At 35.0% G+C, this 12,560-nt stretch overlaps 1 protein-coding gene across 4 annotated transcripts in view; it reads right to left on the bottom strand.

The window, feature by feature from the left end:
• LOC107075802 (mucin-3A-like) overlaps positions 1–12,560 on the bottom strand; it is a 112,276-nt gene that overhangs the window by 53,622 nt on the left and 46,094 nt on the right. For all 4 annotated transcript variants that reach the window (XM_015338330.2, XM_015338332.2, XM_069181760.1 and 1 more), the window contains 2 exons: positions 10,620–10,791; positions 6,194–6,332 (listed from right to left, as the gene is read on the bottom strand). In XM_015338330.2, coding sequence (XP_015193816.2) covers positions 6,194–6,332; positions 10,620–10,791 — 311 coding nt within the window. The remainder of the gene's footprint in view (positions 1–6,193; positions 6,333–10,619; positions 10,792–12,560) is intronic.

The raw sequence follows: 12,560 nt of genomic DNA, 5'->3' as shown, positions 1-12,560 counted from the left end.
TGATATAAATTCCATCCTGGTGAACAGATTTCTGTAGATGATAAAATAAATATCTCATCCCTTGGTTAGGATGCTAAAGATTTATTTTTTTTTTTTCATTTCAGTGGCTTTATATTGTACCAAGAATTACAATTTCTGCTGTATTGAAATGTAAAATTGATAAAAAGAGAGGCAGAGATTTAACATTCAAAGGCCTTAACTTTTTGCCTCAACTTCAAGCTCCCAAGATTGAACAAAGCCTATTATGTTTTCAAATATTTGTTAGCAATAAAATGATCCACAAAAGTAGACATTACTTTTTTAATTTTCTATCAATCCGATACCAATTACAATACCAACTACAATTACAAACCACCTGAATAAAGAAGTATTCTATAAGGAATTTCCTCCACTTCCCCCACCAGAGGAAATCAACTCTCAACTTCCTTGTGATGAATTGCCTAGAAATCGCAATAAAATCTATTGATTGGTTACAAAACAAAGACTTATTTACAAGAGGTCAGGTTGTTGCCCTTTCCATTGTACTGCAATATTATTTACCATAGAACAGCTGTGTATGTTTAATTGCCATGGCAACAACTCCAGATATTCCAGCCTTGTATCATTGTAATCTATCTGTACAGCTGCAATAACAAGAACAGGCCTTGGAAATAAATTAGAAATGTCAATCAAGGCTGTTAAGGGGACTGAAAGGTTTTTAGGTCAGTTATGAGATCTCAAGAGACTTTCTCAGCCTACAATGATGTATAATTTAACCAGTTTCTGTTTCCTGTCCTCATTATTTGAGTTTATCAAGAAAACTAAGCCCTGACAGGCAAATTGTATAGCCTGAGGATAATAAAACTCAGGGAATAATCAACAAGAAACCATGACTCCAATATTTTCAAATTATATCTTTTTTTTCATAGAAGATAATAGGCAAACAAATCCAAATGTATCCCAAAGCATTGCAAGTTTAAATCTAACTACATTAAACAGTATTCATTGCCTCATTTTTAAATTGCAACATTAAAATATAAAACTTTATTTTGTTGTATTCTTAGTAGTCTAATATGGAGGGAATTAAAATTATTTTGAAAACATTTAAAAGTTTAGAATAATAAAGACTCAATATCTGCAGTATGGGCTTAGGAACATAATTGAAAAAAGTGCTCAATGTTTTGGTGTTTAAGAAGCAATCCCAATAAACTGGAGTAAGTTTAAGATAAATATTTTATCTTAATTTTACAGAATCCCCCAGGGTATTTCTGAGTAATTAAAAAACTTTCTTTACATATATTGAAAACATAACAGAGAACAAAAAACATAAATGGGGAGTTAATACTTTTTAAAGGGGTTTAAAGCGAAGTTTGTAATTAGTTCTTTGTGGAACAGCAACAGAGACTCGTTTGTGCTGATTTTCATTAGAGGAAGTCCTGTTGAATTTTATGAAGGCAGCTGGTCTGAAGAAACTTCTTTTTGTTGTGAACTGAATATATTAAGCAAAGAAAAGGACTTTAAACAAGTTAACACACAGCAACTGTTTTATTCTGTGTAAAGTGAATCACAGGGAATTGCAAGGGTTTTGGCCTACAGTAATTTTAAATTGTAGTTTCCTTTGCAAAGCTGTTACCTTTTAAAATACTTCCTTTACCTTTACCACCTTTAATCTGTTTTATAAATAAAGGGACCACATTGGCTTTGAATTTTCACTGGAGAAAGTCTTTAAGATTAACAGCTATTTTTTAATTAAAGAAGAATCACCCTTGACAATAGGTTTCAAAAGTGCTGTACTCTGTACCTTCATCAACATCTTGTCCAAAGCATACGGGTGTGAAAATTCCTCTAGCCAAAGCTCATTTCCACCCAAGGTATTGCTTCTATAAACATACAATTTTCACCTTACAGATTTGATTATACATGTACACATACAAAGCAATACACTATTTAATTTCTAGCCTCTAAGCATTTTCCTCCTTTCTTTTCCCGTTAGAATGCAAAATAATTAGATAGATACTTTATTGATCCCGTGAGGGAAATTGCAGTAAATTAGGCATGCACATGCTGAGATGAGATTCTTGGTCCACAGCTTAAATACAGTTGTTTGAAGGTGAAACAGCTGTGATTTGTAGATCCAGTCAGTTTTTGCCAAAATGTCATAACTGCAGTTCCATATACTCATTAAAAATCTAACTGATTAGTTTCTGCAAAATATCCCAAGTGGAAGAATACATATTCATCTTCATAAAAAAATCCTAGCAGGAGAGTAGCTTTGCTGCTGTATTCTTCCTATCAGCTTATATACAAGATGTTCAAACAATGCTTGATTGTAGTGTCATGTACTAGGACATACTGTACAGTACGTGTCTGGGCCATTCCAACAGCAGGGAGTGGGGCAAGCTTGCAGAACACAACATAGAAACTACATCCGTTAACCATCGATTTTCATCTGTCCACTCAAATATAGTGTATAGGTATGGTTAATTATACATCTTAAGACAATGATGGCCATTACTGATATACCTCTAGTATTATGAATGCAGGTATGTGATATTTATAATTCACAGAAACATAAATCTTGGAGAAAGATCGTTTCTATAACTTCCAAGCTAATGAGATGTGTTTGTAAGAATACGATTAGAAGCTGAATGACAGTTGTCTTTTTAACATACCGTATGATCCTTCTTTGAAAAAAGCACTGCAACCAACTTACAAAAAGCCTTCAGCAGTTGAAAATGGGGGTATCGTAATCAGATACAGAAGCAATTGGGGCAAGGAAGCCTTATTTGTAACTTTTAACTTTTTTGTACACTGCAATGTTTGTAACAATTGCAAATGTGAAAGTGTACCTGCATCCAATTATGTTATCTCAATTTTAACAGCAGGGGTCTGTTTTGTAAATGGGCCTTTTTTTCACATGAAAAGTGCTTTTATAAATGCAGCTTATAACAAGACAGTTTTTCTTCGAAAATACCATCTGCAATTCAGCTAGAGCAATAAAAGCTGTTTTAATAAGAGCAAAGTGCTTTTCTCTGCTACGAAACACATGACGTACTTTGGCAACTGCGCCTTAAAAACACAGTTAATGTAAATTATTTTCTTACAACTATTCACAACTTTTTGAAAAAACAAGGGCTGCTTCCTTGCATATCTACAGTATAACAACAGAACACAGCCAACCAATCACCTGCTTTGGACAGCATTTTCATTTTTTAATTGTGATATTTTCATTTCTTTGTATTCATTTTCAATATAATTGATCTGATCAGCTTGCGATGGTTAAACCATTATATCACCTATAGTTTGGGCTTCCATAATGGATTCAAAATGGGATGAGAATACATTTGGAAACAATAATTAGAAGGCTGCATCTACACTTAAAATACTGTAGGTGGTAATGACAGTTCAATCCAGTAAACACCCCCCCGTAACCTATGGACACTTAAGAATATGCATATGTTTATGAGGTCTTTAAAGAAAGGAGTATGATGTGTTTCACTGTCCCACTGTTAAAGATGCAATGCAGGGGACAGCCTACTGTTATGTCAATAAAGGTTTTTAGCTTTTAATGACCAAGAGTTAAAATGAGAAAAATAATTTAAATAGTTTTTCAACTGAAGCTGGACCGTAAACTATCATTTACAGGGGTGAAAGGCTAAAACATTCAGTTCTCACTATCCCCTATGGTATATGTTATTTCCAAATGATACACCATTATTTCTGTCACTGCTGGTCTTTAGGGAATTCATGTGAGAAGCCATGTTAATTATAGAGTAAGAAATAAGTCAAGGTTAATGACAGTCCATCTCCCCTACACCAGTTTAAATCATTAAAAAAACACAAAACCCTTTATATTTATACATTGCAGATAATGCCCCTTCTCTGAAATAACCTTAATAATCATCTGTGACTGCTGCTGAATAGCTGCTGTTACAATACAGGGAAAATCACCTTTGTCAGATCATATTCGTAAGTCTGCAATGCTGCAAAGCTGCAAAGCATTCAGAGTTACTGCATACATCTATTTGAGCATGCTACATTAGGGGGCCGGAGGGTCAGAAAAGTACAGAGTTAATCAGTTAAGCTAGCAAAGAAACAAAAATAGGACGAGCAGAAGAAATTAAAAGGAAAATGCATTTATCTTATTGCGCTCACTCAAAAAGCAAGAGAAAATAGAAAGCCAACCATGCGGAGAATTACTTCATCAATGGAAATATCTTTTATATCAGAAATTCTGTTTAAAAAAAGGACACATTTATACATATTGTTATGATCCTTGAGAAATCCTATTACTTCTCAGAAAAGAATGTTTAATGAAGCATGGCAGCTGTGCTAGAATCTATTAAGTGGAGGCACACACCTTAACGCTGGGGGCATCACAAAATCTCATATACTCATTGCTGCAGTCTCAGCTGCTGGACATTGTAATGAAGATATTTGAAGCTAAACAGTTTCGAGAGTTACTTTTATGTGTATTACTAGTTCTTCTGTAAATACATGCAGTACACTGTAAAAAAACAAAACTTTTTTAACTTTTCTTTTGTCTGACTTTCAGGCCACTGTTGAACATTCCAAAGCTACAATAAGTAAGCTTGAATTAGCTAAGCACAAGGTGTGTTTTAGGCAGTAGCCCAGACACATTTCTCAACACTTCTTTAACCCTCTAGACACTACACTTAACACTGTCAAGATGCTAAATTATGTCACATGCTCACCAGTCCACAAATTAAACCGTCTCCCTCCCAAAAGAGGAATGGCTCGTCCACTTGTTCAATGACTGATATAATGCACAATTTTTACTCCCAATAACAGAAAAAGCACTCTTTTCTATACGGTAACATTCAGAGTATTATAGACACTCATACTGAGAGAGATAATAGGTTTATGTTAGATGGACCAATGCTTTTATTTCTACAGTGATAACCATATTATATTGTTAAATTCCATTACAATTCCATGTACACTGCATTACCTTAACTTGAGCCTCACCACTTACAGTACCCCCTTCTCTGAGTTGCTCATCATTGATTAAGCCTAATGATAGCCTAACACATGAGCAGGGGGGTGGAGTAGCTATTACTCCCCTTCTCTAAAGCAGCCAAAACATCAGGATAGGAAGGGGAAAGTAGAAATAAATTCAAAGCAAGGCTGATTGTTTGAGGTAATTTAAAAGCCACTTGCTTGCTATTCATTCGATATTATCATTAATTATCAAACAAGTAACTTGGTATTCAGCTGACAATTGATATGTAGCCATATCACCCTGCAACTCACAACTGGCAGCCCACTGAAGCTGAGCAGGTGTGAGCCTGGTCAATACCTGGATGGGAGACCTCATGGGAAAAACTAAGGTTGCTGCTGAAAGAGGTGTTAGTGGGGCCAGCAGGGGGCGCTCACCCTGCGGTCTATGTGGGTCCTAATGCCCCAGTATAGTGACAGGGACAATGTTGCATCATCCAGGTGGGGCTGCACACTGGTGGTGGTTGAGGGGAGTCCCCATTACCTGTAAAGCGCTTTGGGTGGAGTGTCCAGAAAAGGGCTATATAAGTGTAAGCAATTATTATTATTATTATTATTGCATGTAGAATGAATATGAGAGAGACTGATTTTGTTGTATGTAGCAAGTTAAAATATTTCCTTGTCTGAGAAATAATCTTGTTTCATGTATCATCTAAAGGTAAATGAGTTTTTACTTTCCAACCTTTGTAATACCTATATCAAATGTTAAGGACGTAAACTATGCATTTGCTATGCTATTCGATACTAATCCAAGTCTTCTAAATAATGATTTTCACATGTGCAACACTGTTTTTTTCATTATTGTCTTTCAAAATGTAAATGCTTTAATTTCCCACATACTTATGTGATCACTATAAAAAAAAATTAAAAATTAAACTCTTATTATTGCTGCACTGCTGAGGGGCAAGCCTAAAATCTTTGCTTGTTTAAATCGCATGAGTACTATAAAGCCTGGATATTAAAACAAAGGGATGACAAGAATGGTTTACCAAGAGATAATCACACCCTAAGGACATTATAAAGACGCAAGGACACAGCAGTTTACAGTATTCATTTCTAAGGATGGATGGATGACAAATGAATCTTGCATCTTCTTAAAAACATGGAATAAACTGATGTTTAACAGACAGATACTATATTGTTGAAAAGCCATAACGAAGAGGGTTTTGATACAGTATCTACACAAAATACCCACCTGTAAGCCTCTGAAATTTCAATGGAGGTAAAGGTGCCACAGCGCTCTGGAATGGTTTACTGACTCCGTCAGTCATGGGCAGCTGTTTGCTAATTTTCATGTGGGCCATGTGTTCATATTTTGCTGCAGTGGACTCTTCCTAGAGATAAAGGGCAGTAAAGGAATTTAATATGACAACATCAAGCTAGAGCAGCTCCTAAACCCTTGATTTACTGGTTATTTAGTTACTACTAGCAAGCTTTTGTGTTGCTTTGACATGACTTTCCACAGTTTGTTTCCTGTTACTACACTAATGATTTACACTGCTTTTACAATAGTATATCACACTGAACTTTTATACGAGGAAAACAATTTTGGATTGTGTTGTAGTGCCTGTAAGTTACTGTATCTGCTTAAAGCAAGATCTTAATCAAATATATTGTCAAACACCAGATTTCAACAAACTGTAAGATAATGGACTATCAGCTAGCATTCATATTAACTTTAAGAGTAAGTGCACCAATATACTGCATGATATCACAAACAAAAAAATCAGGTGTGGAATAAGACTTCATTCTGAAAGTTCATTTCTATAGAACATCTGAGGTATAGAAGTATTCTATTGAGTTTTGAGAATTCAGCATAGTTTATATAGTTTAAATAGTTTTGTTCTATGTGATATGTTTTTATTAATGACAGAAATAATGCAATAAATCAGTTTGATCTTAATTTATCTTTTTCATAAAATTGTGAGGTTCATTTGACTTGTAAAGAGCAAAGTGAAAGGAGGAAAATGCCACTACTGCAGTTCCATTAACAAAACAGATCACAAAGTGTTTTTCTTATTAAACCACTGCTCGAATACAGTCAACAGAGCCAGGTTGGTATAAATAAAAAAAATGAAATCTGGTTATGACCTGTATGTTTTCCTAACTGACTTTAAAACCAATGTTGTAAATGCTGTACAAATGATTAATTGAGACTGGTTCAATTTTTCCTTCTTTCCAGTGTCCACCTCCAGCAGCATAATTAGTGTGCTCTTGTTCAGACATTACACTTTTTATTGTTGGGTCTGCTTAGACAGTGCCTACAGAAGAACACTGCTGACTCACAAAACATTGGCATGAATAGATGGGAAGCCAGTAGTTATTTAAAATGGAAGTAAAACTTTGTCCAGAAGATGCAGGTCTCTTTGCAGAGGAGATGGACACAATGTGATGCCTGTCTTGACTGATGCAGATGTCAAGAAAATTCCTCCCGAGAAGCAGAAGGTGTAAAATGATTGTCTGAATTACTGTAGATAACGAAGATGATCGTGACAGCACAATGTGTCCTACAGGTTGTTAATAGGGCTTCCATCTGATGACCTTGAAGGCCAATCCAAGGTACTCATTATTGGTTCCATAATAGTAAGGGTGTGGGAGAAAACCAGAATCATCCCCTTTCAGATTACATCACAATACGAGAGCAGTAAGTTCAGTGCTGTGCATTTAAAGCTGATGGATAAATCAAACAGAACACATAAAAATAGAATAAATAATTTTCTTTCCAGAGACTTACAACCTTTCTTGCTTGTGTATCTGTGTGTATGAATTCAAGTCCACATCACGCAGGCGGGTAATAGAGTAGGATTTTATGGTCCATGCAGCAGTTGTAAGCTATATTTATTATATCTACCAAATAATCCATTTTTAAGGGTCAGACTGACAACTCTGTTTAACTTCAGAATGATTTGTGAGCAACCAAAAGCAAAGTATTACTGAAAACAGAAATGTGATGCAATGAAACTCGCAAAGAGAAAAAAATCGAATTTTGAGTAAATGCCACGCAGGTAATTTGGAAGATTGCTGTTTTAGCTATGCAATTCAAGTCATTAATCCCCCATCCCAAAAAATAAACATATTGCCCTCTATACATTAACATTAAATTGGCCTGATAACTACAATAGCTTTCTGCTCGATTCAGAATTATCCTTTTCTCTATATAATGAATAACAGCATCATTACAATGAAAAGCTTTCCCAGATTACACAAGTGATCTCTTTCTTTTATAAAGCCATTATGTTTTTCTTTTTACAAACAATGAAATACTTTAACAATTAATGTGCATTATTATAATAATGCAGAGCTTTGCCAAAGATAAAAGTTAAACTTTTTATTATTAAACTTTATATAAGAAAAACTCTTATCTGTTTGACAAAAGTGTTCTAAAATGTTCTGAAGTTCTAAAAAGAGGTGGGTTGAGAGAAAGGCAGTTTCAAACCTCTAGTTCTGTAAATTTGGATGTAGATGGAGTTATATAAAAATAAATAAAAAAGCTGGCACTACAATAAAACTTTAAAATTTGAGAATAAAAGGATTAAAAAGAAATAAAACTGCAAGAAGGTCAACTTCTGCTCAAGGCGGTTTGGCTGCTACTAGGTCTGCCACAATAAGCACTGATCAAAGCCACATGCAGGGAAGGCTAGTAGTTATTAGGAAACAGATAAAACTGGCATCTCAGCTCACATATGCTCTGCTTCCTAGCACTTATGTATTATTGCATTTCTAGTAGCACTTAATCTTAAACCAACAATAATATGCAAAAGATTGCTTTCTCTGCTTCCTGTACATTCTGTATGTTATGAATATAAACACAAATTGTTGACTTAAAATCTGTATTGTCCATGCTGATAATATGCTTTAATATACTGTAAAGGAACAAGTAATAGGTTTATTCCACGCTGAAAAAAAGAAGAAAGAGAACACGTTTCGGTCGTGGAGCCTTCTACAGGTGTCAAGGCTCCACGGCCGAAACGTTGTGTTCTCTTTCTTCTTTTTTTCAGCATGGAATAAACCTATTACTTGTTCCTTTGCAGCCTACGCATGCTGTCGCAGCTACCCACCTGACTTAATATACTGTAGACCAATTTACATGAAACACTTAACTAAGATAAAACATATTATCGAGCCATATCTTCAGATACTGTACTGTATGCAAAAAAAATATTTAATGTGAGACAACAAACCAAGAAGATTTGAGAATAATAATACACTAATTATTTGTTAGTCCTCTATTGACACAATGCATTACATTTTAGTGAGGTCTTGACTGTTGTCTAGTCTAAAAAACAACCATTTCTTTTTGGTTACAGCCGTGACCTTTCCAAACCTTGAAGGAGAATGATATTAGATAGCAATTCTGGGAAGTGTATTAATGTTATCACTTACTACAGCCTAGTATTGGATATTCAGAAAGTGTTAAATCCTTGTATGTATTTTTTTTCTTTGTTTATAACAAAGAAATAAGATGACTTCCCCAGGGGCAGTGATAAAGTATTTGTTAATAAGATAAATAGTTAATAGAAACATACTGTAGTTTCTTATTATTTCTGAATTGTACCTTTTGCCCCAGAAATGTATACAGTAATCAAGCATGGATAAATCACATTAGCTTTAGACAGCAAGTGAACAGAGAAAAAAAACAGGAAGATGTTGTCAGAATTTGGGAAATACTGAAACTAGCTACCTCATCTAAAATAAACTATTCATTCCATCTGAAGACCTGCTGAGTCCTAGAGGAAGCATTGAAGTAGAAAACACTACAACGCTGATATTAATATTTTATTAAACAGCAATCACTATTACTGGTATAAATAATACTTTAATTTGTCACAATTGCTTTGCCATCTTAAGCTTCTAACAGTAAAGAAAAAGGCACACACCTAAAAAAAAAAATCTTCTCCCTTCTTAAATACAGTAAAACTATGTATTGTATATCGAAAGTAACCACCAAGCAGAGAAGTAGGGAACTAGGCAACTAGGACCTTACTCAGAGCATGACTCTATGCCAGACCCCTGTCAGAAAAGTCCTTGAATCTTCTGCACTACCTGATATGGGTGCGTAAGGAAATAGCTCACAGGTGTTGCAGATTTCCTGTCAGAATGCATTTCCATGGTAACAGGCACAGAGTACCAGGTGTGTGGATGCTACCATTGCAAACACTAGCTCGCTCCACAGCTTTGTCGTTGGGGATATAATTAAAATGTTACCTGTCACCGATAAGTCAAGGTGGTTAGTTCTGCATCATACCTCAAGCTTATTGTGCTTCTCTTCGATTTTGTCAGTTGAAAATGAAGAATAAAATTTGCATTCTAGGCTAAAATAAAAAAACATAACTAAAAGAGCTGGCACAACAAAAGTCAGTTTTCTGTTGATTTGGTTTGCCTTACTCTCACAATATGAGAAACCATTGAAATTGTGTATCCATGACATGCTCATATGACACAAAGCAGGCATTTCAGTAATGAATATACATTTTGATCTGAATATTTTATTTTAAAACAAAATATTATATCAGAACTTTTGCGTAAAAGGTATAAAAAAGGTTAGAATATATTTAAATTTGTTTAAACGCAAGGAGGAAAAAGCATATTAAACATATTATATTATATAAAGTGAGTCTAACCTCTTGCATGTTCTTTATTCCAAGTCCTGCAGTGTGTGTGTCTGATATTCTGAAGAATTCCTGGGGTATTCTCTCCACTGGTGCTACCTGGTAATAGGAACTGTCCTTGACTTTACTGCCTTGTTGTCTGCTCTGCTCATCTGTTGATGCAGGGTTTTGCAGAGCAATGCTCCTGGGGTAAAAAGAACACCATATACAGTAGGTCAGAAAAAGATCTAAGAAAAAAAAATCTAATTTAAGCAAAGGAGAAAAAAAACATGACTTATTCAGAAAAATCCAATCCAAAACGAGAATCACGTAGAAAAAGCATGGAAAACATTTACTTTAAATGTTGCTCACTTGTTTACTTCTTTTTCAGTTGTCCTCTGGAAAGCAACCTATACACAGCCTACAGCACCGACTACAGAAATACATATAGTTGCACGACAAACTACACAATTAAGAGAGCTTACAAAGGAATAAAGATCTGACTCGGTTCTGGATTACAATTACTCTACGAAGCAATACATAGCACAGACAGCCAAAAGTCTCCCAAAAAAATGTGCAGATACAAAAACAGTATATAATCACTTATCCTAAAATTCCCTTGGGACGCAAAATCCAGCACTGAGCATAAAATATGTCTAAGTAGTGTGGGAATGCTAAACCTAACCTGGCTGGGGCTTCAACTGGCCAATCCTGCAATCTGTCTCTGAACTCCTCCAGCCATCACATTTAAAAAAATAACTCAAACCAAAAATTATAATTCTACAACAACTAAATGCACTGAAAAAAGCTCTTGGAAATGTATTGTTTTCAATCATGTACGTTCTTTTGGAAAATTTTCCATCAGATGAAAATTGGTACTGAATGTACAAGCATTTCAATCAGGTGTAAGGTTTGGGATACAATAACCAATACATGTAGAATCAAGTTAAACATTTACTTGAATGATAAATGACAAAATTAAAAAAGTTTACAAAGAAAGACACATTTTCTAACAATGTTTGATCTGACTTTTGATAGATTACAATTACGCTTCGCAATCGGTCTCTGAACTCCACCAGCCCTCAGATTTCAAAATGTTCCTCAAAATAAACAGTTACGAGTCTGAAACAACTACAACAAGTGAAAAAAGCTCTTAGAAATGTACCATCTTCAATCATGTGCATTCTTTAGGCAACTTTTCAATCAGCTGAAAAATGTTCTGAAAATGGGATTGAGATCTGTGAGCCTTTCATACCATTGTAGGGTTTGGGTTACAAGAATCATGAAATGTTCACCCAGGTTATACATCTAGTTGCTCGATAAATGAGAAAAGTAGAGAGTTTACAAAGAAAGACACATTTTCTTACAATTTTTGATCTGACTCCGTTTTAGATTACAATTACGCTTCGCAGCAATATACTGTACAACATAGGCACCCAAAAGACTCCGAAAAAAAAATTGCAGATAGGAATATATTACCACTCTTCCTAAAGTTACCTTGGGACCCAAAATTCAGCACTGAGCATAACATATGTCTAAGCAGTGTGGGAATGTAACCCTAACCCTAGCTGGGGCTTCAACCAGCCAATCCTGCAATCGGTCTCTGAACTCCACCAGTCATCAGATTTGAAAGCTCTTGGACATTGTTCGGCTTCAATAATGTGTCTTCTTTAGGAAATGTTTCAATCAGCTGAAAAATACTGTAAAAAGAGTATTGAAATGAGCGTGCTTTTCAGGCCAGTGTAGGGTTTGGGTTCAAAAACCCTTAAATGTTGACTGTAGTTGTACAGTATAGTGACCGAACTACAGTAATATGCCAAAGCACCAAAAAGCCATTCTAAAATACCAAATAAGTCCAAGTACAAGTTTGTTTTATGGAAAAAAGATAGCACAATGACACCTCAGTTTACATATGACAATCCTGAGCCCACTGCATTTCTTGAAATTGCTTTCCTTACAAAGGTTAATCACCAA

Source organism: Lepisosteus oculatus, chromosome 21, assembly GCF_040954835.1.
Source record: "Lepisosteus oculatus isolate fLepOcu1 chromosome 21, fLepOcu1.hap2, whole genome shotgun sequence".
Lineage (NCBI taxonomy): Eukaryota > Metazoa > Chordata > Actinopteri > Semionotiformes > Lepisosteidae > Lepisosteus > Lepisosteus oculatus.
Note: the sequence above shows the minus strand (reverse complement) of the source record. Positions and strands in the feature narration are given on the sequence as shown.